This window comes from Drosophila biarmipes, chromosome 2R (assembly GCF_025231255.1).
Source record: "Drosophila biarmipes strain raj3 chromosome 2R, RU_DBia_V1.1, whole genome shotgun sequence".
In the NCBI taxonomy this organism is placed as follows: domain Eukaryota; kingdom Metazoa; phylum Arthropoda; class Insecta; order Diptera; family Drosophilidae; genus Drosophila; species Drosophila biarmipes.
In genome coordinates, this window is record NC_066615.1 from 9,600,166 (window position 1) to 9,625,578 (window position 25,413).

General features: G+C 45.5%; 3 protein-coding genes across 5 annotated transcripts in view; 1 reads left to right on the plus strand and 2 right to left on the minus strand.

Annotated features, from left to right (window-relative positions):
- Positions 1–6,907: 6,907 nt before the first annotated feature.
- The window catches only part of LOC108026628 (uncharacterized), a 59,642-nt gene continuing 41,136 nt past the window's right edge, over positions 6,908–25,413 (plus strand). Inside the window, 9 exon segments of the mRNA XM_017097644.3 lie at positions 6,908–7,699; positions 10,713–10,913; positions 12,047–12,155; positions 12,223–12,328; positions 12,908–13,024; positions 13,290–13,535; positions 14,352–14,531; positions 14,619–14,744; positions 16,105–16,251. Coding sequence (XP_016953133.2) covers positions 7,021–7,699; positions 10,713–10,913; positions 12,047–12,155; positions 12,223–12,328; positions 12,908–13,024; positions 13,290–13,535; positions 14,352–14,531; positions 14,619–14,744; positions 16,105–16,251 — 1,911 coding nt within the window. The 5' untranslated portion in view covers positions 6,908–7,020.
- On the minus strand, positions 14,774–15,711 carry LOC108026629 (uncharacterized). 2 transcript variants are annotated; one of them, XM_050887760.1, is made up of 3 exons: positions 15,260–15,711; positions 15,077–15,200; positions 14,774–15,026 (listed from the first exon to the last, which is right to left on the minus strand). In XM_050887760.1, the coding sequence occupies exons 1-3, from the start codon at positions 15,629–15,631 to the stop codon at positions 14,902–14,904; spliced, it is 621 nt and encodes a 206-aa protein (XP_050743717.1). In that variant the 5' UTR covers positions 15,632–15,711; the 3' UTR covers positions 14,774–14,901. The 2 variants fall into 2 exon arrangements, with proteins under 2 accessions (XP_050743717.1, XP_016953136.1); XM_017097647.3 differs by having other exon boundaries at positions 14,774–15,017; positions 15,260–15,707.
- LOC108026630 (uncharacterized) lies at positions 18,892–19,788 on the minus strand. Of its 2 annotated transcripts, XM_017097648.3 has the most exons (3): positions 19,355–19,785; positions 19,161–19,284; positions 18,892–19,097 (listed from the first exon to the last, which is right to left on the minus strand). In XM_017097648.3, the coding sequence occupies exons 1-3, from the start codon at positions 19,721–19,723 to the stop codon at positions 18,982–18,984; spliced, it is 609 nt and encodes a 202-aa protein (XP_016953137.1). In that variant the 5' UTR covers positions 19,724–19,785; the 3' UTR covers positions 18,892–18,981. The 2 variants fall into 2 exon arrangements, with proteins under 2 accessions (XP_016953137.1, XP_043948039.1); XM_044092104.2 differs by lacking the exon at positions 18,892–19,097 and having other exon boundaries at positions 19,161–19,296; positions 19,355–19,788.

Below are 25,413 nucleotides of genomic sequence, written 5' to 3' on the forward strand. Positions count from 1 at the left end.
GCTGTGACAGCGTGTGATTTAATTAATTCATTGCTGATGGTGGAGGGGGGCAGGTGATTGCAGGGCAATCATCCATCCATCTGAACTGGGGAGTTATGAGGGCTTTCGCTGATTGCTCGCCATTTAAGGATGCATTTGAAACTATGCTTGAGCCGGCATTGGGATGCGCGGCATGCGAACGCATTTTGATTTGCATTTGGCATCTGCTCGGCGCTCGGGGCGTATGAGTAATCACAGTTGCCGTCGATTGCCGTGCTCTATACTGCACTTGTGGGCGCATATATATTTAGATGCGAATAAAAATTGAGTACGCGCAAACATTTCAATGAGCTTCGCTTCACACACAAAACGACAATTTCCCTGCCTCACCCTCGGTGCTCCGTCGATTTCTTTCTATTTTCCTTCTACTTTCTATTTTCAGCTGGCGATCCAAGAAAAGCGCTAAGAAAAACACTTGCAAAAATTAGCAGCAGCAGCTGATGGACGGCGGTTCGGCGCTGCTGCTCGGTGCGGGAGGCCGTCGTCTATAAATAGTGCTTTTGAACACTTTCTGCGCGTGACAGCTGTGACAGCGGCAGCGGCGGCAGCCGTGACGTCATTGGCTGGATAGGCCACGTCACGGATGCGGTATAAACTGGTCTGGCTGAGGCCAATAAAACCGAATACGCGCATACGCCGCATTGACCCGGCCTTTGGCAGCAATCAAAGCGAAGAGGGGTGCGCCGCAATGGCAGCGCCATAAAATTACCCACGGCGCCAACATGCGTAGGGCCAGCGGCAGCAGCAGCAACATCATCAGGAGCAACATTTGCAGCAGCAACACCGCAACTAGCAGCAACAGCAGCAGCAGCAACAACAGTAGAGCAGCCATGAGAACCGCGAGAAAGCACAGCAAGAAGAAAGAGCAGCAGAGCAGAAGAATCGCCGAAAATTGTCAAAATATTTAAATGCTTACAGCTGCTCGGGAATCAGTCTAAATTCGTCGTCGATCGGTCGTAGTTCCTGTTGTTGTTATTATTATCGTTATTATTATTTGTTGTGTGTGCTGTGTGTGCCAGGCGACATAAATAAATACAAGGAAAATTGCAAAAGAGTAGGAAGTGCAGCTCAAGCGACTCGAAACGAAACGAAACTTAACCAGAAACCAGAAAACCCAAAACCCAAAACCAAACCGAAAGTCAACCCCATGAACCACATTCATGTGCCACATATGTAAGCCCAGTGAATCGGACAAGCAGCAACAGTGCGTGTGTTGTGTAAACAAACAAATATTTGTACATTCAAATTCAAAGCGGCGCACCGAAATGTCAACCCAGCGACTCGGTAGGAACACAACATCGCTGTAGATTCTTTGAGCGGTGAGTTTGGCACATTGTTAATGATATTGATGTGGTTTACAGTATTTTATCCTTTTTTGGAATGTAAATCGAAGGTGTTTCGATTTATTTGCTGCCAAATTTGTTTGTTGTTTATCATTGTATCTTGTTGTCCATTGGAATAAATTGTCTTCACTTCTTTAGTATTTAATATTTTTAGATTTTTGTATGTCATTAATTCGTATTAAATTTCTGTATAAATTATATTAGATATCCTTTGGCAAGATTTTTTATCTCCGATGAATTATTTGTTTAAAAAATTCGGTTTCGTCGACTTCTTGTTTGCTGTCTAACTTATTTAATTAAATAAAATAAGTGGGCTTTCTCTTTGTTTATTTAAAATCTATTTTATTGTTTGTTGCCATGATTTATTATTTGCTTTTCATTTATGTATTTCATTTAAATTGAGTTCGATTTCCTGTATAAAACTCAGTTAGATAACCTTCAGGTGGATTTTTCACCTGCGATATGGACAGTTCCTGTTTAATTATCCTAATGTATATTCCATCCCCGAAACTCTTTGAGGGCCCAAAATGTCGAGTTGGGCTTGTGTCAGAGTGGGCATGTCAGTTGGAATTTCAATTCGAGTGGGGACCCTTCCTCCATCGAAATCCCAACCCTCTGCGCCCGCTTTTGCTGCTCGGCTGGCTCTGCAGGGGGCCCACGTTGCGAATACGCAATTTGTTAGCCCAAGCCGGGGCTGCTCCATGTTTTGCCTGCCTCTTCGAGCGCTTTTCTCATAAATTGAGTTTACTCTTTTCGACAGCTTTGTTTGCCCAGCCTTGGCAGCGAAGCCCCCATCTGCTGCACCTAATTTCCTTTTGCATAAGTATCACATGTCTACGCTGCCAGGCTACCTGTATCATTGTGTCTTTGAGGATTCCAGCGCGACTGCCTCTGATGTTGGGCCATCTCAATGTGTGTGGGAATTATGCGAATTATGGCTCACGCAAATCGGCACAAAACTTTATTGTGCCCCTGTTTTCTCAGCTGGAGTGCAAAACTGCTGGCTGGCTGGGATTGATTGGTCCTTCACATGAAGGGGTTGCTCTTGCTAAAGCCAAATAAGTTTTTGTACTTTGGAATTGTTTTAGAAGCTTAGTTGCCCATCAAATACAGTAGCTCTGCTTTCATATGCACATTGTCTTATTTATTTTTCATATAAAATGCGAACGAAATTTCTTCTTGGGGCTCCCCAGTGCTCAGTATTCCTCTTAACCTTTGCCTTAGATTTCCTCTTCTCTGCATTAAAGAATTTCTGCTATTTGCAGGCCAAATAACAACACATGCAGGCTCACTTAATTGTATTTATTTGAATGTTTCTCAGTTGAAGGATTATAATACTGCTCCAGTGGTTGTATTTTGAGAGGCAAGGATAAAAGTTGCTTATACACATTTCAGTTATTTCCACTTTATTAAAGACGAAATGCAGTTCAATTTCCAAGCAGCTTAATTGAGTGCGTTTTTAAGGATGGTACAAAGGTGCTCAGCAAAATTGTAGAAGTGTTTATCCCCAGCAAACCAAATATTTACCTATATGCGGTTAAATTAAATTAAGAACGTAGAAAAAGGAAAACAGCTTGGGGAGGAATTCAAAAGCAGGGTCAAAGGCATCCGACAATGGCATCGCCTTGATCTTTGCTGTTCTCGTACTTTCCTAGCAAGTCGCAAGGAATTCGGTTAATTTGTATTCTCATAGCAGCCAGCGCATACCTCGGCGTGCAGACCCACTATAATACATTTGTTTATATGCTTTTAAATATAAATATGTTCTGTTCTGGGCTCACTGCCATGTAATTATGTATGTCGCTGGCCGAGAGCAAGTGCATCGCATGGGCGCCTTCACATTGCTCCTCCTCGCCGCTTTCCTTATTTTGTTGGTTTTTTTCTGGCCCGCCTTGACAATGCACTTGAGTCAAGTTTGCTTCCTCTAGCTGGCCGGCTTTCCTGGGCATTTGCTCGGCATCTCAGCATCCCAGCACCTCGGCATCTGAGCATCTGAGCATCTTAGGATCTCAGTGCCTCTTGCCAATGTGCAGCTAGCCAAAACGAGGGGTTCGCCTGCCTGTTTATTTATAACATTTTGTTTGCTGCTTCAGCTGGCTTCCTCGTTCTGATAAGCGAATTGCCATTGCTCTTCGGGCTTCATTGTTTCCCGTGCTTAATTAATTTTAATACAAGTAGTTGCCATTTGCCCTTTTATGGCTCCGCAGAGCGGAGCTGCTGTTTGTGCATTTTCGCAAAATTGCTTTCAGTTGCTTTTTCCCGCCCGTTTGGAAAAGGTTGAGGAAGGCTTTTAAAATGCCAGCCCTTGCCAGAGGATAGAGGAATTTCCTGCTCGTTCCCTCGATGCTTTTACAACTTTGAGCTGGGGAACGGAGCCTGGAAACTTTCTCTTTGTCCGCCACCACCCACTTTCACTTACTCTCGCCCACTTTGATTGATCAATGTTGACGGATTTAACGAGCTGGTAAAGTGCAGCAAAACAATTCAATTATGTACATATAAGCGTGTGCGTGGGGGCGAGTGAAAGTCGGAGGGGGCGCGGATGAAAAGGAAATATTTGCGTACCCATTGGATAGTGTCATCGGCGGATCCCCCTGCTCCACCTTCAGCCTTCGAGCCCCGCGACTGCCATGCCATGAAATACAGGGGGAATTATTCATGCGGCCGCCCCTTTCTGGCAGCTAATAAATAATTCACATTGAATTAAATTGCGTGATTTCTTTTCGGCTCGCCTTGCCACAAGCTGTAGCCCCCCATTTATGAAATGCAATTTCTGTCTTGGCTTTGCTTTTCCTCATGCTCATGTTCGGGCCCCCTGCGAGTCCCCCCTGCTGGTCCACCGCCATCATCTCATCGCATTCTTGTTGTAAGTTTTCTTTCGGGTTTTCCTCATTTTCACATACGCACACGCAAGGCCGCCGTGCGCGATGTGTATATGAGTTTAATCTCCACCGATTTCCCGTGCCGTAATGCGATTTTAATGCCGGCCAAGGACCCGCCCTCCCTCGTTTCGTGGGTGAATATTATTGGGTCAGTATCCATTATACATCAATTATGCAAATGGTACATTTATAATGCCATTTTAAGATACGGGCCTGTGCGATTTGAGAAGCCTCAGGCAGGAATGAGAAGGAGGAATTAAAAGAAGAATTCAATTGTTTTTCAAATAGATTCTCAATACCTTTGGTATTTTATAAAGCTTATAGACGGTTTACTTAATAAACTTTATAATTTACAAAGCAAAACAATTTTTTTTAAGTTGACTGTACCTAAAAATATTTTCAAAATCCCTTACTTTTTTCTTTTGCTGGCTAACACTTAGTATTATTTTTGAAAAATGTTAATTTAAGACTTGAAACACTTTTTTTATTATATTTTGGATAGGTAAGTTATTTCATAATTGATGATTCCGGCAGGGCAATCAAAAAACACTTAGTTCACCCTTTAATTTGTTATTAATTGCTGTTTTGTTATAAGTTCTGCGTATCTAATAACATTCTGAGAGATCCGATATGTTGTCCGGAATTTGAGAGCCCATAAACTTCGCCGGAAGACAAGACAATGGCAACTATAATCACTCATCCAGTTAATTCTGATCCCATAATTAAAGCGGCGTGTAACCACCGGTTATCATGAATATTTAATGCAAATTTAATTGATATGGGCCAATCGATTGGCCATAAAATGGCATAATAATAAGCCTTGCATGCGGCGAGTCCGTAATTTGCCCACCCCCAGTGGTTTCGACACGCACAAACTTTGAGCTCAGGCTGTCAGTGCCAATTCCTGTTAATTTGAGTTAGAGCCCCCACCCACTAAAAGGTGAGTAATGGGTGGTTATTTACTGCTCCTGAAGGAGTAGAACTACTCAATGAGGAAATAAGATTATTTATTTTGAGGTATAAACTTCTTAAATAACCTAAGATAACTTTGTAGACCAAAAATCAAGTATTGAATTTCAAATAAGGAAAATGGACTTGTACATTTATTTGTTAATAATAAAATGTTACAAATTGTATTTATTATCATTGACAGAATTCTAAACATTATTCAAATAAAACAAATTCAAAATTTGATTAGCCTGATATACAAGTATGATTTTAAAATAGTTCTATTTCAGAATACCTTTCCACTTGGTAGACTATAATAATAAAATAAACTTTGCTACAACAATGGCTCTTATTTACCATAATAAATATGGTAAAGGCCCTGGTTTTTTTGGGCTACCTTTATGCGTACGCATTTGGCACTCTGACAATTAACCACCTGGCCTCTGGGTTCCTTGGGCCTTGGCCTTGCCCATGCAAACCTGGCCAGAAATGTGCTCTCTGCCAAACTTTGTTTACCAACTTGCGGGGAATGAGAGCCCAAAGTTTGACCTAAATCCCGACCCTGGAGCGGTAACTTCTGCTCTTCCAGGGAAACGAAACAATTTAATGAGCAAAACGGAAGGACTCGCATGAGTGAGTGGCCAGCACAAAGAAATGTTTTTAATGAGGCTGCCAAACTTTTGTTTTATGTTCTAAAAATGGAACATCCAGTAATTACGTCTAATTAATCTTACGCCTGTTTCTCTGTTCTTTCCGTTTCAGTATCGTCTTCAAGCATCGACAATATGCAGCGATCCAAATGACAGCACGTCCCCGAGAAATAAACTAAACTTGAACTCACTTTGTGATATGCCCGAATAGCAGAGAGTACGTTAAGTCCTAGTTGTAATCGAACCTAGATACGCCACATGTCTATATATTGTTTTGGTTATTTGAAGCACTTTAGTTAGACAACCCACAAAAGACAGACAGCTGACAGCACTGCTAACAGAGAACCCCAAAAAGACAGGACCTTTTAATCCTAGAACCCAAGAAACAGAGACCCACCGAACGCGCATCGTATGTATGTAGTAGCCCCAGAAACCCGGAGATAACCGAGCCAACAGCTGAGATCCACTTAGCACAGTGCCACCATGCCACATGGGGACCGTGAGGAATGTACGTAATATATCCCGCCGATGAGCTCATCTTGATGACCTATGGTTTCTTTGCGCCACGTGTGAAACCGCGACCCTCACTCGACTGCCTGCCCGAGCCGCTCGTGCCCATCGAGTATCCAGCCAGAGCCACCACCAGTTGCCTCGTAGCCACCACAGCCAACAGCACCAAGATCCCAACCACCGCCGCCGTCCACTTCGAGAGCATTGCCACCACCAGCACTCCGCCCATTGCCATCCAGCCAGCAACCGCTCCGGCAGCACTATCCAGTTTCTATCCGGGATCACCGCCAGCGTCGCCACCGTTCACCTACCCAGGCTCACCGGTGCCTTCGACCTTCTTTAGCTTCGACGAGCCACCGCAGTTCCAGTCCCAGAGCCAGCCGCCCACACCCACCCGCCGCACATCGCGCGCCTCTCTGACCCACTCGAACAACTCGAATCTCTCCCACCAGGGCTCCACCAAGCGGAGCAGCCTACGGAGGAGCCAACAGCGTCCGCCTGCTGCGTCCATGTATAATGATTATAATGATGCCAGCCAGATGCAGGGAAGCAGTAGTGCCACTGGACCAGGACGAGCACCATTCCAGCGCAGCAGCGCCGCATACGAGCAGGATCCGACAGCACTAGGAGGAGCAGGTGCCCTGGAGTATGGGGATCTCCGCTCGAGGAGTCCTAGTATCTTTCTGGAGCCGCCCACGCCGGATCCCACGCACGCCCACTTCGGACCGGGATGGGGTCGACCCATGTCGCCCATGGATCTGCCGCCGGAGAGGTCCTCGGCCAGCGGATCCGGCAGCAAGTCGCCCACCGGCAAGTCGCGGCTGCGGCCCAAGCTCCACCTGCCGCTGGGGCGACTGGGCCGCTCCAGCTCCTCGGACACGAGGGAGAGCAACAGACTGCGCGAGGACGTCCATGTGCATGTGGAAAATCCCGTTTTCAGCAGCGAGAATCTGCGCCAGAACAACTTCGATGCATTCTTCGAGGCCCGCGAGCCGGTCATCAAGCTGCAGCCGCGGACACCCCACACGGCGCCAGCGGATGGCAGTGGGAGGGGCTACTCTCCGCCCCTGGAGAACTATGCGGGTGTCTACGATTCGCCGAGGACGCGCAGTCCGGCGGGCAAGGGCGGCGGCAGCGGGGGAGGACTGTTTGCGCGGTCGCCTCGCGAGGATCGGGAGAGGATGGCCGGCGCCAGGTCCCGCAGCGCGGATCAGTGCGACGGGGCGGTGGCTGGCGGAGGAGGGGCAGGTGGCCAGCCCAGTGGGTCCAACTCGGCGGGCGGCGGCGGAGGGGCCAGCTCGACTGGAGCGCACTCCAAAGGTGACAGGTGCCTTCCACGTCTACTCTTGCACCTGCTAATCGAATCGTTTACAGTTGTTTGCCGCGCGTCTCGTAGAGATCGACCTTGGGTCGATCGCCATAACATGCAGCATACTGTTATGGGAGTGTTCGGGGTTTCACTTCTTGGGGATCTAAGGAAATTCGATTTGACATCATCCCGCCATTTTCTAAAGCAAATCAAATGCCCTTAATATCTGGAAAAGTGAAAACCTTAGCATTTCTATTAAAAGCCGTTTCATCTGCAGCAAGTTTGATTCGCAGTTCTGAGTTCTGTTCAAGTTTGAATCTGCCTGAAAATCTCGCCTTTATACTAGGTGTCCTTGGAACACACACTTTAATTAACACTTAGAAAGGGATTCTTAGTTAATTTTGTAAAATAGTCTGTCTTTGTGCGTTTCAGTACAACATAATAAATACAATCTTCAAGTAGTCTGAACTTACTTAACTTGACTTAAAACTTTATTCTTAAAAATGTGTTTCTTACAAAATCATAGCTTTCTATGAAACGTTTTCGTTATCCAATTCTGAAATTTAGGAAGTGCAAAACCTATTAGATTAAGCTTAACATAAGCTTAGAGTATTATTTTCTTGTTGAAAGCTACCATTACTAGGTACTAAAATCAGTGAGAGTGCTTATACCTGTGAGGGGCTAGTAATGTAGGCCCACACCGTTTCTTTCCATTCCTAAAACCTTTCAATTAGCTGTATTACGCACACGTTCAATTACCGACTGGCGCACAATGAAGGCACAATCCTCACAATGGACCCTCAGATTTTGCACTCGCAGCTTGTTTTCCAAGGATACGCACCCTTTGGCCCGGCCAGAGCTCGCTTCCCCATCCTCCATCCTCCATTCTCTATTTCGTCCTCGCTTGGCTAACTTTCGGCACTAAACACACACAAAGGCGGGGGGCGAACTTAAAGTGCTCGGGATGCCTGACTTGCCGCTCGCCCATTCGCCTTCTGCATATCCATCGCGCCACCTCACCGCTTGGGTGGGGTCCACAGCTGCTCCTCGCATGCATAATTGGATTACCTGCGCCCGTGGAGGTCGACGTGGACAGGGATGGGGATGTGGATGCAACAGCGTTGCGTGCCGCGAGCGCATTCTCCGAATGCAAGCACGCACATAATTCCTTTAAAAACTAGAAGGAGCAGGAGGAGCCGGAGGAGCAGGAGCCGGAGGAGAAGCAGCACATCCTGCTGTGACTGGCGTCCCGAAATGAGTGCCAGCTTAGCAGCGCGTGAAGTGTAATCAACAACAGCGATAACGACATCCTTGCAGCTGGCACGTGAGCTGGAACCGCCTGAGATCCTGCCGAGCCACCAAGCCACCAAGCCACCACCTCAACCACCCTCTCGAATTCATTTCAAAGTTCACAGCGCGGCAAATTTGATGACCAGCGGCAAAGTAAATCAGGAGCTACGTGATCGCCGCAATCTCGGACACGCCTTGTTTATCCCGCTTCCAATTGGACAGGGCTGTTGGGCCAAGAGGATGCGACAGCCGGGTGCCTTAATACCTTCCAAGGCGCTCTTACGTGGGCGATGCGCTGCAGCTCCTGCATATTTCATTTAGGGCAGCCCGTCCGACAGTAATTGAGTCTCGTGTGAGCTTGGGCAAACAAACACGGCTAAGGCCAACTGAAAGCCACGGACAGACACTTTGGACACTTGGTTGGAGGGGCATCCGGGGTAGGGGTGGTGGACAGTGGGCAGAAACAATCACAAGACATGCCAAACAAACGGGCCCTCGAGTATTTTTAGCTGCGAGTGAGCTCGAAACGAAATCTCGACTCTCGCCGCGGCAACGAAATTACGCCTCATTTATTGATTGAATTTTAAATGAAGGGACTCCCATCTGCCCCGACTCTCCGTTTGGCCACCGACCAAAGGCCGAAAGAGCCAAAGACCAGCTAGCCAAAGTAACCCACTTACAGTTGCGCCTAGAGTTGTAGGACTAGGAATAACCACTGGTTATGAGATAGCAATTATTTCGGAGTATAAAAATCATACTTATTATACATAATTTTTCATAAATTCCATGTTTTACTGCTGAGAAATACTCTTTAAAAAAAATTCTGTTTTCATATTTATATTTAAAAGAACTACAGAACATATCTGAATTTGGAGTATTAAAGCAATTGATTTCTGAAGCCTTCATAAAATATAGTTAAAGCTGGTAGTATTTTAAATAATTAAAATAAACTGTTGTGTTCTGTCTGCCAGTCCCGTTTAATGGTCAAACGAACTCTATAAATATCGCTCGTTCCTAAAATTAAAATCAAATTCAAAAATTTAATTTTTCAGAAATAAATTTTTGTCATGTTTTTCTGACAGGTAACAAACTGGAACCTTAGCATGGCTTTGAGAAATCGGTTCTGGTATTCATTTATTTTTCCACCAACAGAACTGGTCCCTAATTGACTTTTGAATTAGTACAACAAGTCTTTTTTACGCAGTTCCTCGAGTTGAAGTGCAGTGCCATAATTTTGGCCGCTTCTGTTTTGGCTCTCTTGTTGACTTTGGTAATGGGGCTCGGGCTTAGGCCCTGTCTTGGAGTGGAACACTCGAGTATCCGCCTTGGCCCAGAACGAAAGTAGAAGCGGAGGGGAACGTGGGCGATGGATGGGCTGCCTCCCCTCATTATTTATGCATAAATACAAAAGGCAGCGATCTGTTTGATTGCCCAAAGGGGGGCGTGGGAGCGAGGAGCGACTGACTTTTGCATTTATCACGGCGTGGCCAAAATAATTCCTGACATTGCCCGACGGATACTTTACTCCACCCAGCCGAAATCCAATCACATTTCTTTTGAAATTTCTCATTTGTTTGCCTTCAATTCGGTTTGTTTTGTTTGGAATTTACATTGCGTTTTGTTTGTTTTCTCTCCTTAATTCCCCTAATTGTTTGGTTTACAAGTTGATTAATTTTTGGTTTGAGCAACACATTGATAACATTCCTTGGATGGCCCACTAATAACGATGACTCGTTGGCAGGTTCTTCGGCAAAATCTTCAAGTGGTCGAAGAAGTCGTAGGAGGAGGATCTTCGGGTGGAGGGGGCCACGCGGTGGTTCCCTTAGCCCCCAGGGCGGCAGCATGGCGTCCTACAACGGCGTGCTCAAGGATTACAGTCACAGCAGTTTGAACGAGGCGTTCAAGTCCCAGAACAATGTCAACTTTAAGTTAATTAAAACAGGTGAGCAAGCCGTGGTCGCCGTCAGAGCCAATCTATTTGGCGTAGCATGTAAGTCGGATCCAATTCACATCACTGGGGACTACACATGTCGTGTGCCGTCGCCACCACCTTTCACACCTGACACGCTCTCGCCAGGTGGCCCAAAATGACAAACATCGGGGATTGGGTTTCACCGCTGCTAAGGGGGAGGGGAAAAAATACAAAAAAGCAATTTCTGTGCCAGCATTTTATTTGATAAGTTTGGCCTGTTGTCGCCTTTATGGCTTATTGATTCCGATTGTCAATTGTCTTTGTCGGGTCGTCAGATTGAGACATAAATCTGTTCGGTCCCGTAAATTCCCCAGGCTCCATCTACGAGTGTGTTTACCCAGGAACAACCTCCGGCACAGCTGCAACTTTTCGACATAACTTTGACTTTGAATTACGACGCTGTCACTGAAAGTTGTCCCAGCGGATGGCACCTTTGGCACTTGCATGCACAGCCGAGTTTTCAGAGCTCGCACTAGTTTTTCCATAGCATAGTTCCGTGGCATCTAAAGTTTTTAATAACATTTTCGCTGTGAACAGCATATGAAATCAAAGAGGCACACGAAAAAGGCAAACTATTGATTAAATTAAAGTTGCTCAGACAAACTTTAGAGCTTCAGCACATTTGGCAACCTGTTGCCGAGACTCCATAACACTATAAACGCGTATCTGGCGGGTTATAAAACGATTCGACCATAAACTGGCAGGTTAAGAGGCTGAAAGCCGAGTGTGAGTCAAACACCCATATGCATATAAGCCAGAATAATCGTAAATATGATGGATCACTGCTTTTAAAGAGCCCGTAAACTGGAAGAGCTTTGATTCTGGGGGAAAACAAAGTGAGGCCAAAAGTTGTTAAACCGTTTAATCATGAATAAGTCATACGCATTTATTGTGTAAAATTCCGGGCTTAGCCTTGGGCTGTGAGGCAGAGCGCAAAGGACTCAAAGACTCCAGCCGGAAGTGCCCACCTCCCCCGTTGGCATATCCGTTTCCGGCCTTCTTGCTGCGTCTAGTGCAGTTTTGCGGCCCGTCACAAGGCGGGACTGGCTCTTGGTTTTTTGGCAGCACTCACCCAGTACTCACTCAATTTAATTCAATTACAGTATCCGATTTCTCCGAAACACTCTCCCGTCTCTACGAGGAACACGCGACTGCCCTCCAGGTTGCGGTGTCCAATTATCGCAAGAAGAATGCCGAGTTACGCAAAGAAAGGTGAGTGTCCCCGCGCTAACGATTTTCCGCCCAATTGATGCCAAAAACCGAATGGCGTGGTGCCCAGACCCGCCTGCCACTTGGCCATCTTTCAGGCATGGGAAACATTCCTGCAGGAGGTCGAAACCGATTCGCAGGCCTGCAACGATGTGGCCAGCGTCCTCTCCCGCCAGGTGAGTCTCCCTTTCCCCCGCCAAAGTTGTCGAAAGCCAAAATGGGTTAATGGCCATATCGTGTCGCGTTAAATATTCAGCTGCCTTCCCTGGAAATAGATTCGAGAGGGCCTGACATGCGCCGGCAGTAAAAGACTCTTAATTGAATTTATTCGGGATCTCGGACAGCGGAATGGATGCCCCTGAAACAAAAGCCGGCTTTCTATTAATACTAATGTACAATACATTTATTTGCGCCAGCAACCGCATTGAACGGCTGTGTAAACCACATGTGATTATGCGCGGCCTTGAGGCCGCACAGGAAGGGAAAAAACAAACAAAAATCCCAATTTGCATTATAAAAAGCAGACTCTAATTATGGTTAATTAGTGGGGGCGTGGCGCTGCGGGCCCTGGGAAATGACATGTGTTTTTCGAGAGCCGAATAATGTTGTTCTGGCGCCGCGTTTGCTCGCTCTCTGTTTGGCTTACACATTTAATTTTCATTTTTCACGATGATTTGCCCTTTTTCCGGACCCCGAATGAGGCCCAAAAATACCCTATTAATAATTTATGTATTCATTTTCCCCCCAACCTGCAGGTGTCGCGACCAATGCTGGATAAATCCTTTCATCGCAAAGTTCAAAGCCGTAAAATATTCACACACAGGGAGTCTTTCGAGACTATTATCGCAAAGACTGAAGAGAAGCTGTCAAAGGTGAGTTTAATTAGCAATGAGTCCTGTCTGAGCAGAGGCAGTCCCCGAGGTTGTCTAACCGAACAGGAATTTAATTTCCCTTAAAGAGCTGTTCGAGCAGAAAACATGGGCCTCGAACACACGCAATACGCATACGCAGTGTGGGCCGTGCCAATTGCCCGTCAAATGATTTGCCGTCCATTGTGCGTGTGCCCATTTACCCTTTTCTGTGATTACCCATAAATTGGCCACCCCTCATGGGCTGGACTCCCCTCTTGCTCCGCAGTGCCGAGTGGACTACAAGCAGTGCCACCTGGCCCACCGACAGAATCCCAGCCAGCACTCGCTCACCGAATACATCGACGCCCACAACGCCTACGTGCAGCAGCTGCATGCCACCAATGGAATGCTGGAGGCCTACCACTCGGACACCCTGCCCCAGCAGATGCAGGAGCTGGAGGAGATCCACAACGACCTGGTCGCCATTGTGTCCGACTCGCTGATGCAGGGCGCCGAAGTAATTGCCGGCAAGGTGAGTGCCCGCGGGGCAGTGATTTATCACTGCAGCAGGTGGTTGTCGCACCGTGCCCTCTATTTATGGCTTGGGAGATGGGCCAGTGGCGCCTGGAATTCCAGTTAATTTCTGCACCGCCTTTGTTTCCTGGAAAATAATTCGTACACGATTATAATAATTGCCGGAGTAGCAATTTGCTGTGGTAATTTGCCTAATGCGCGGCCAGGCCCTGGCTAATGATGGCCACACTTTTTACCTAGCCGAGCTTAGAGTGAATGGAAAATGTGGTTACCTTGTGGGTGGATAAAAGAAACCATTTTCACTTTGAATGCAGTAAATAAAACTAACGTTTTTGTAGTAAAACAAGAGCCATAAAACCATTTTAGCTTAATGTAAATAATTTAAATGGCGGCGTGAAAAGCTGCGTTTGTTTAACTTACTTTGGGCTAATTGTAAACAACGCTCGGGGCATAACAACAGGAAATCAATAAACAAATCAAAACAATTGGCAAAGATATGTAAAATTTTTTTAATAGCGAACTTGCTTGGTATTAATAAAAAAAAATGTTTTCATGTGTAATAAGACATACTCTACTATTATTGTGGGCAAAGAGTAAGGTAAATTTGTTATTAAAGTTTTAAATTTTTATTTGTTAAGCTAAATCAATATATATTTCTTTATACTACTCCGCCTCCGATGAAAAAACACGTGTGCCAATATTTTTTTCGCTCCTCGAAACATGCCAAATAGTCCCTTTTGTTTCTAAATAAAGTCATAATAAAAGCCCTAAGATACTTTATAAGGTCAGAAAATAATATTTTGTCTCTTTTCAGGCCAACGACCAAGCCAAGCGGTACAACAGCCTGACCAACCAGTGCAGCGCGGTCTCACCTCAACAGGACCTGGTGAACTTCGTCCGCCTGCTGGCCCAGCCGTCGCAGGCCCAGAAGATTCCCCGGCGGGTCTTCTCGTCGCCCCAAGCCGAGGCCGGCGAGGAGGCGGGCGACCACAATGTGAGTAGTGCCCAAAGCAGAACTCCCGTCCTGTCCGGCGGGATGAAGGGTTTCTTTTTGTGGGTATAATGTGTGTGTCCCCCGCAGGAGATGACGCCCTGCCTGCGGAACGAGCTGGTCTTCGACCGCCACTCCACACTGTCACAACGCTCCGCGCTGGAGTCGCTGAAGCGGGAGGCCATCGAGTTGGAATTGCAAATACGTCAGCTGCAGGTAAGATAAATTAACAACAAGGGTAAAAATACGCGATGCGATACCAAGTATCTTGGGAGTTTTTAGTATTTATAGGTTTAAACACGTATTTAAGAGACGGCATAAAATATGTGAAATTAAATTCTTGGTAGGAGAATCTCCGAAACTTCTTCGCCGCCTACAGCTCTTCGCTTTCTGAGGAGAGCACTTCGATATCTGACTCACGTCCATTGGGTTTTTCGTGGAATTTGCACATCAGTGAGGCAACCACCCAGGCAAAATAGACTTCTAGAGCTGGAAGGGCTATTTTAGATATATTTTTCTTAAGTCAATAAAAATGGCCAAGCACTTACTGAATGTCGGGAATATCCAAAAACATTGCATGAAAGTCAAGTTGCGAATCGTATTATTACAAGTCGTCATGACAGTCGTGAAAAGTGTGATGTACATCCAGAGAAAGAAGCAAACTTGGTGACCCTGTGGAGAATGTGTGAAAATCAACTAGTTTATCTTAAAGTCCTTCCAGGAATTCTCACCCACTTGCTTCCTATAATGAGCAGCACCGAATTGAGAACGGTGACCAGGCAAAGGGACATCAGAAAGTGCTGATTCGTGTGATAGAGAAACATCCTATTGATAATGCGGTCCCGCTCGATTTTTGTGATCCAAAAGGGATCCGGTAGGATCACACTTGGCCTTGGTTGGTTGGCTAGATGGTATATATGGCAGATCTGCAACACGCTCACCAGGGCCTCGAACAGAGCTATTATCCTGCATCCTGTTTCCAGATCGAAGAAATACAAGAACGTCTCTAGTCTAGGAAAGCTCTTCAATTTTCGCCCAATGGCCTGCCAGCTGAATCCTCCGTAGCTTTTGAGACGTCCGAGGGAAATCTTTGTAGAGGACATTTTCGCAAAATTATTAGAAGACTGTTAAAAATGTTCTAGGAGAACGATAATGAATGTTTGCACCTAGCCTACTTTTAACACATAGTTACTTAGTGTTTTTTTCAAGACAAAATGTTTGAATAGGCTACATAAAAATAAAGAAAACGGTTTAAAGACGTACATAAAGCGGTAATTTTTAGGATTAATTATTATTCTATCCAAATTAAATAAACAAAATAATCAGAGATAGTTAGGGACTCCTTTTAATATCCTTGGGAATATCTTTAGGAGGCTTTTTATTTATTTGTATTGTAACCGTGCTAATCTGGTTGCTGCTTACCATGTTTTTCTTGACATTTTTTTAATCTACTACATTACTGTTATAAAAACATTATTGAATTTTAAAAAATGTTTCTCAGTTTAAATTTTTTGAAAATAAATATGATGCGTGACCGTATAGTATCCTAAGTCACTCCACACATTCTTTCCCGCAGGACTCCATTGAGGCTCTAAATCGCACGCAGACACGCGGGATCGAGGGTCAGCTGTACAACAAGGTCAACGAGCTGCAGGAGGACCTGTCCATGAAGAAGTTCGACCTGCGGGCCAAGCAGATCCATTTGGCGGCCATAAGGGCTCAGGTGAGTTAAGACTATGAGAGATGGTGGAAAGCTCGAAAGTTTAGCGGGAAAACGCACCCAGCTTTTCGGCTGGAAAGGGAAAAAGCAGGGAAGGCAACCATTTGGGAAATAAAGTTCGGGCCAAGAGGAAAGCCCACGCCAAGCTTTCCACGGACCTGTTGCTGGCCAGCTTTCCTGCGGGGGCTTTTCATGGCCGAGATCTAATAGGTTCCATTAGGCGGGGTCGGGACTGCCGACACGCCCCCCGTTTGCACTCTTGAGAGTACAGATGAACTGGCGCTCGTATGTAGGTCAAACAGCTGATTGCCGACTGCGCATGTGACCGCCAGCGTTTCGCCGTCTCTCTCCCTCTGCCGCTCTCTTTGGGCCAAGGAAAGCCGCCAGCGGGCAGCAGCCAACTGTGGGTTAGGTTCGTCCTTCGTCCTTCGCTTAGTCCTGCGGTAGATTAGCTTGTGCGTGGTCAGTGCGGCAGTATGGCTTGACATTTCCTGCATTTTCCAGTTGCGTGTTTATCTACATTTTCAAAAGGGTGGCCCATTAAAGTTTTGCTCGTGTGCTGTCTGATTTACTTTGTTTTTTGGTGTAAAAACAATTATTGTGTGCTGTTTCTTGGCTAAAACCAGCAGCCTTTTGACTGTAACCTCAACCTCGGAGCCTCCAAGTGAATCAGCTGTTCGCCGAGCGAGGCTCGGAAAAGCCAGTGAGAGAGAGAGACAGAGAGAGAGAGCGCGGAAAATTGCATGCCCAGCGCTGCCAGACTTTCGCCAGCGTTTTCCCGATGTCGCTGTTTATAAAAGCAGCGTGCAACGGTCGCTCCGAGTCAGTCACGTGCTTGCATCCCGACGTATACGTAACGCGGCTCGCCAGCTCCGTTCTTGGGTGATCCATCCGTTCGACAATTAGCCGTAGCCGTAGCCGTAGTGCCGTAGCCGTAGTTCCGTAGACGTATCCGTATCCGTATACGCATCCGCATCCGCATCCGTAGACGCGCCGTCGTCGTTCTTCGTCGCGCCCGAGGTGTGATTGGCTGCCAATCGCCACTGGGCTAGCTAAACAGAATCCACGCAAACGAAAACACAAACCTTTGAGAACGAACTGATATCAAATATATTCCCAAAACAGACACCATTCATATATATCTATATCCTCTATAATATATATGCATAATTTTAGAGCGCAGTTCAGGGCAGCAGGCTTTTCTAGGCGAGTTGTTCTCTCTGTTTCGATAGCCACATAGCCACCTAGCCACACACAAGATAAATTGAATTGAGTTCAGCGCGTAAGTAACCAAACGATGATCAAACTAGTAATGCAACCAACTAGCCGACAGTCCATGTCCATGTAAAATAACTTTAGCTTTACTAATCAATCACGCATTCGCACCGTGCGCCCAATGAATTCGACTAAAATAAGAACGTAGCACTGCCAGAATTTCTTCGAACTTCTTTTGCCTGCCTTTTCTACCAAAAACCAACTAGCCAAGTAGTCGAAATTCGAGGCCCAGGGCCAGAACCCACCCATCCGAAGCAACAACTCAACGCAAAAGATCAAATAAAATAAAATAAGTTCTAGCTAACTCGTATGTACTGTAAATAACCAATACTCTTTGCAAATCTAGATGTAGTTTGACTTATCTTTACTCAGTAATCGCCACACCAACTATGTAAAATTCTATCTAGAGCTAGAGGCTCGGCTCGCTTTGCATTTTGTAATTTCGTGACCTTTGTGCCTGTGCAGTCGCAATAGCACCCGTACACGTACTTGTAACCACCAACCACCCACACCACACTCCGCATCTAAATTCGAATCTGAACTTGTATCTGAAAACTGAATCTGAATCCGATGTCGCGAGGAGTGGAACCCCGTTTGTGAACGGCCATCACTTGAGAAAGCCAGAAAGAGACTAGCGAACTCGGCGACACCTCGAAATTCGAAAGTTATTGAGAAGAGAACCGAACACTTTGCGCAATTAAATAGCAACCAAACAGTAGCCGCAAGCCACACGCACACGTACACCCCCTACATTGAGTACCGAATAAATTATATATATCTGCCCATCATGCGCGTTATCGTTCTCAAAAAGAATCGGCCCAACAAACGCGGCACGCCCACGGCAGCAGCGGCCACCTCCTCGCGAGAGCCGCCCAAAAAGTCGCCGTACGCAAAAGTAAGAATTTAAACTCGATACCTCTACTCTACTCTACTCTATTCCCAAATATTTGGTTTCAATTTTCGGCGATGAAATTCTCGTTATCGCGATAACGAGCGTTTCAGCCTTTGTTTCCCGTTCAATTTGCCAGTGCAATCAATTTTTGAGATACCCCGATACCATATATTTTCCGTGCACATTTGCGCATTTCGAATTTCCCATGAAAATGTGCAAGTTTTCGCGCCGCGTGTGTGTATTGCATGAATTTCGAATGCAAATACAATTACTTAGCCAATATAACAGCATGTTTAAGTAGCAATCTCTGCATATTTAGCTCAAAAATTGGTTGTAGTGGCCGGGCATGCTATAACTCGTTGCCTAACGAATTATTCAATTATACTCGTATATCATAGAAATAACCACATGCTACCATACATCTAAGCTAAAATCACTAGACTGCCAGCTGTTCTAGAAATGTAATCTCAAGTGTATTCCTGCTTGAGTGTACTTGCTTTTAAAATATAATATTATAAGTATGACCATGGTACAGTACTGAAAGTAATTAAATTATCCTGTAATTACTAAGCTTCCTCGCTTTGTGTGAAGAGCACTTCCGTTTCCTGAACACTACGGCGTAGCTTATCCTGCAACTTAAAAACCAAAGAGGCAACCACTGCGCAGAAATAGATTTCGAGAACTGAAAAGGAGGAAACTAGTAAATGAGATGATATTTTATCAAGAGTTTATAGTTTATACTTACAAATGGAAAAGGTGCGAAAAAACATGATTGTTAAACCGCAGTCCTGCATTATATCAATGAACGTGCCAACCATAGTGGTGAGGACGGTAATGCAGAGCCACAGGACCAGACAGGATGTGTGACTCTAATAAGGGGTCTTATAAGATGTATTGGGGATACTATCCCTGTTTTGGGAACCCCTGAAGACTACATACCCACTCGGCGCCTATGAAGAGCAGTAGAGACCTCAACACAGTCACTGAGCTGAGGGCTCTGCTGAAGTAGATGTTGGCCTCGAAAATGGGCATCACGGTGTTCGTTCCGAACATATCCCCGTCTGGTTCCCTGGTGACCATCAGCGAATCCGGGGACTCCGTTGTCGTGGTCCTCACCTCCGTCTCGGCCATGAAGAAGCTGCACACTTGCAGCACACTGACCACAGCCTCGAAGACGGCTATCAGCTTGCAGCCCGTTCGCAGGCCAAAGAAGTAAAAGCAACCATTTAGGCCCTTCAATTCCCTGATACTTCGATTTAGTGGGGTCCAGCCGTGCTGCGAGTCTAGCCAATTTCGAAAGGACGACATTCTCGAACGATTCCAATGGATTAGAGCTGAGTAAATGCCCTGGAACACTTGGCTGCCAGCCTACTAATGAACTTTTCATCGACAGCCTCGCCGCTGATTGAGTTTTGGGTTCACTTCCGATTGGCTATTCCAGAGTTAAGTGCACAAGAAAATCCAATTTGATTTATACGCTGCGCCGAGGGGAGAGCCCAAAAACGGGCGAAAATCTAAAACAATTCAATTTTCCGAGTGTGGCAGCTCCGGACTTTCCCCACTTTCGCTGCCTGTTCGACTTGTTCCGCCCGATTCGATGGCACAATCACAATCAGTTGCCCATAAGCGAAATTCCTTTGCTGATTTCCTTTTAAAAGCATTTTTCGAATTGTCTTGACTGCGAAGGAGCCACTTGAGTTCAGCCCCTCGTCGCCCCGGCCTGTCCCTCTGAGCTTCCTGGCCCATTTTGGCCCATTTCGGTGTTTTATTCGCCTCCTTTCCGGCCCTGCTTCACAGGCCTGCGGCCAAGTCGTGTTTCCCATTTATTTATTATTGTTCGGCGTGCTGTTCTGCTGCAGTGACAACTCGGAATATCCCTTATCGGGTGCCAGCCAATATGCTGGGAATTATTTCATTTCGATGGAGAGCCGAAACTCATTCAATTAATTAATCGGGCGAAGTGGAATTATTTTTACCGATTTAAAATGCAGAAACGGGCCGCCTGCAAAGGCGATTAATTTCGCAGCCCTTGAGGAAATTGGCTGATCTCTGTCTCTTTCTCGTTTTGGGACTGCGAATGCCCGGGATTTATTGTTAAGCATGTCGCCTCTGTGGGCGCCAACTGAAGGTCAAATGTTGTGCTCCTAAAGGGTTAAAATTTATGGCCCTGCCCTTCTTACGTATTCCTGCCAGCCTGCCAGCCCACCAGCCCGCCAGCCCGCCTGCCTGGGAATCCTTTTCCTAGGCCAAATCCGCAGGCCAATCCTGGCGCGGGGGAAGCAACAAATTTGCACGTTAACCGCAACCAGAGCAACAATGGCTCCCTCAATTTATGTGAGTGTGTGTGGGGTGTCCTCGCTGACGTATCTGTGTGAGTGTGAGTGCGAGTGTGACGTGTGCGTGTGTGGGTGACACGGTGATATTTCTCTGGGTCCTGGGTCCTGACACGTTATCTGGGCCTGGAGAGGCCCGTGTTGGTTCCTACTTTATTTTATTGCTTTAATAAATATGAAATGCGCTCACTTTTTTCGAAGCATTCCCATTCGCATTCGGCATAGTTTTGCTTTTTCCGCTTTCCCGCTTTTCCACCTCCTTTTCCCTCGAGTGCCTTCAATTAGTGGGCCCAAATTGGGTTCTTCTTTATGACAATCCTCTTAATCTTAATCACCCGACTTGATGGCCACCACAAGGCATTGATGCCCGTCTTTTGAATAGGAATATTTATACGCATTCGGTCTATGGGAGTGAAAGCATAATTTGGTCGGGCATAAATTTTAATTAATCGTAAAAACGCTGGCATAAAAATGCCAACAGGTCCTGGCAGCGCTTTCCTTTTCTCAGCCTTCTCGGCTCACAATCCTAATCCCCTCCAGCCTTCGCCTAGCACATTCCATCCAGGAATTCATATTCATGTTTAATAATAAATCACAAGATGCCGCGCTGTTCGCCGGAGTTGGAGCTGCCCGAGGGCAATTGCGGTTGCATCCTTGGAATCCGCACGGAAAAAACAGCCGCACGGCCGGGGAAAGTCAAATGCCAAAGGGAAGCCCCAGCAAAATGGCGCCGGCATAAAAGGATTTGCGGCTGAAGGCAAATTTAATTAAAGACATCAGCGCCGCCTCACACACACCCACAGACTCACACAATGGCCCTGAATCAGGAGTAAGTCCTTGCCTCAGCCCGTTTTAATTGCCCACTACCTGTTCCTGTTCAGCGAAAGCCACCAGGAACCACCAGAAACCGCCGAAAGAACGGATTCCGCGAGGCTGGGTGAGGGCGAACAATGAACAATGGGCCTTCATTTGCGAATTTTGGTATCAATTAACCGACCGCCCATTCATCATCATCGGAATCGTATCTATCGGATGTATGCTCCAACTAATTTACTGAATGAACACGCGGCGCAAATGTTTCGCAGTTTTGCATTTCACGGTGACGGTTTTCGCTGTCCACTGATAAATATTTAAGTGCTGTGGTCCCAGCGAGCAGGGGATACATAAACTGGAAATAGTGAAAGTCATTATTCGACTGGGCAACACCTTTTCATGAGATCACAAAATATATATACCATATTTTTGAAGAATTGTGAGATGTATGTGGTATATGAATATATTGCTATATTTTAAAATGACCATTCTACAAAAATATTTTACATTTTCTGAAATAGATTAAAGATAATTTTAAAAAGGGGTATTACAGAGAGGCCCTTAATTTATTTTTGTTCAACATATTTAAATTACCTTCTGTTTTTAAGTCAACATATAAATATTATTTAGCTTGGCCCCAAATATTACAATGTTTTGTTAGTTTACAAAAAAAAGACTAAAAGTAAAGTTAAAGTTATTTTTATTAAGCTGGTTTATAATAACCATTTAAGTTTTAAGTTCAAAAAATGTTTTAAAGAATTCTTTCCCTAAATTTTAAATTTTCTGTTTAGGCCTGAAAATATTAGATTTTTCCGTTCCTTGAAACCCTCGAGTTCTAAGCAGCATTTTCATAGATACATTTACCGAGGCCCAAGTGGGAGTTCCGTTGACTCTAGAGATTTAGCATTTCGTTGACGCACGAATGGCACAAAAAACAGTTTTCAGCTCCGATTCCTGGCACTTGCCATGGGTATCTGGAACTTCTGGGATATCTGCATGTCGGTGGTGTGTGTGAGTGTGTTCGTATCTGGGAGTGTGCATTCATTAAAATTTCATTTGAAAATCAGCAGAAATGCTGCTGTAATCTCTTCTAGTCATTTGTTTTGCCAGCCACGAGAACTTGCCATTGTATTCCCCGTCGGATGGCTGCTCCTTGGAAGGGAAACATTCGCCTGTCAGCAGGAGCCAAGTTGATGGGAATCTGTGAAATTGGTCGAAAAAGTGCAAGGGCAGGCAAATCGTAAGTTGATATGCTTGTGTCTTGAATATTTTATTGCCGGAGAGATAAATCTGGTCCGCTACTGAATGGATGTGCCGAGTTTAGCACTAAGCACAAACTAAGTTTCTATTGCAACACGAGCATTTCCCTAAATTAAATATTAGCATGCTGTTAGTATTCTTATAGGAACATGATTTTGAGCCAAAATAAGGAAATTGGTTGGATACAGGTTTTCTAAAGACACCATAACTTATTTACAAGGCACAGTATTTGAATAAAACGAACACTTGGGTGTTGATGGTTTCGGATGCCGAGTGTTCACTCTTATTTACTCAATGATATCTACATGCTTATCAGCTCTAAAAAATACAGTGAAATTGAAATAGCTGGGAGTTCGGATTTCCTTATTAATTTTACTAGAAAATGGTTTGATCCCCTCGCTGTCGTTGCAAATCGAAAAACATTTTTATTTCTCCCCCGACGGTTTCAGGGAAATTTACGATTGCGCCAAAAGTATGCCATGCTGGTCAGGCCAATAAAGTCCGCTCTTTATGGAGGGCCGAAGTCCAAAGAAGGATTTGGCGGAATAGCGGAGAAGTCCTAATGGTTTTAAAATGCGCTCACCCACTAATGCGAACCCTTCAGATCCTTTTCTCCGCAGCGCTCCAGCGAAACTGACGGCTGTTTATCTGACATTCATAGTTTATGCTCCGTGTTCTGCTCACCTTTCTCAACAAGATAAACGCAGTCGAATTTCCCTGGGAAAACGGGATAAAGGAAAATAAGGGAGACCATAGGATGGTAGGGAAAACCCCGAAGGGAGGGGAGCTCGAAGCAATGATAAAACTAGTAAAGCATACAACATTGTTTGACTTTGTGGATTCGGTGAGCCATGGAGCAATTCCACTCCGCCTCGCCCGTACTGCCACCCGGTTTGCACCGCCTCAAAGCATTTTTGGCAGTTAACCCGTAAAGATGATAAATGCGAATGTCTTTGCCGTTTGAGTTTGAGTTGTTGCAGTGCCTACTCAAGGAATTTATGGCCCCCCCAAACGGGCTGGCTGGCTGGCTGGCATTGCAAACAAAACGAGAAGGAAAACAATCAGAGAAAATGGAAAAAGCGAGGCCAAGCTGCTTGAGTTTTCTTCTCCTTGAGAGATTGACAGGTCGAGATGGTCAGAGGGCCGGCTGGCCAGCTGGCCAGCTGGCCGAGTGCCATCAGCTCCACTGCATCCTCCTTTAGTTATCCCAGTTCCTTCCTTCCCTGGCCAAACAGAAAGTCACATTAATCAACACTTAAACGTTTAATTGCCGTACATTAATCTTGAGGTTAAGCCGCCGCCGTTGGCCCCCCGACTGTCAATTTGGGCCGGCCTGTGGGGGTGTTCCTGCGGCCTTTTTCGCCGACTGCTCCGGCATTAATTGTGTCATTTGGCAATTAACTTTCCAGCCCCGAAAACGTTGGGTGACAAATTCGGGTCTCGCCGCTTGTAAATATTGATGAGCCGCGCAACGCGAGGTGGCAAGCTGGCCGGGGGGGAAAACGGGCAAATCTGGCCCAAACCAAACAGTTGATGGAGCGTTGCCAAAATTATGTTCGAGCTTATGCCGCTGGCTTGCAGCTGTCGCAGTTTTGATTGAAATATGAGCAGGGAACTGCTAGTGCTTTGATGTGACCTCACTGGGAGTCCGGATTCCCACAGTCCGGGGTCTGTGGTCCGGAGTCCTGGCTTTCGCGACGAGTTAATTAATTTCCACGTTGACATTTCACTCTGCTGTATATTTAATGAGCGGGCTCTGGTCACGGCTGCGGTTTCACTCACCACAGCCTTCCCTCTATTTGTCTGAATCAACGTATATTTTCCGGACTGGCAAGCAAATAAATATTGTGGCGAAAGCTGATACCAAGATCTTGATAGGTGTCTAAATAAATGTAATAAATTCGTTTGGAATTCGGGTTATATTTTTCCCCATCAGCGAATATTTCTTTCACCAGTTATATCTATATTTTTAATTTAAACCCATTTTTATACAGATTTTTGTCATCGATTTATTACGACTTAGTTGTTGCCCAATAAATTCCATATTTTTTGGTTACCTGGACAAAAAACTTTTCAACTTTTTATTATAATTAAAACTCCCAACAAATGTTGTTCAAAGTAAAAGCATTTATCTTATAAATCGTACGACTCCAGCTTTGCCCCAATTTTTTGAGTAATTTATGCTTAAAGTTTTCCGAGCCCCGTTTCACTACGCCTCGACTGTATTTATCCGCATCAACGTATACATTTCCTAGAATAGAAAGAAGGATAGTCGTGGCGAAAGTTGATCCTAAGAGCCAAATAGATGTCTAAATAAATTCCATAATTTCATTTGGCCGCTGCATATTCAATAAGCAAAACTTTGGCCGCAAGGAAAATAAAATAATGGCGCTTACCAGCCGCATAATCTATAGCCGTCTCTTTTCACGGTCTGGCCTGCACGTCTCTCCGTCCCTTTCGGCGGTTCCAACACGAGTGTGTGAGTGTATTTGCCTTTGCCAGTTGCATTTCGCCTTCAAAAGGAAAAGTTTTGCACTATTTGCTTGGCACTTGTCTTTTATTCCGCCTTACACTTACTCGAGGGGAGGGCCT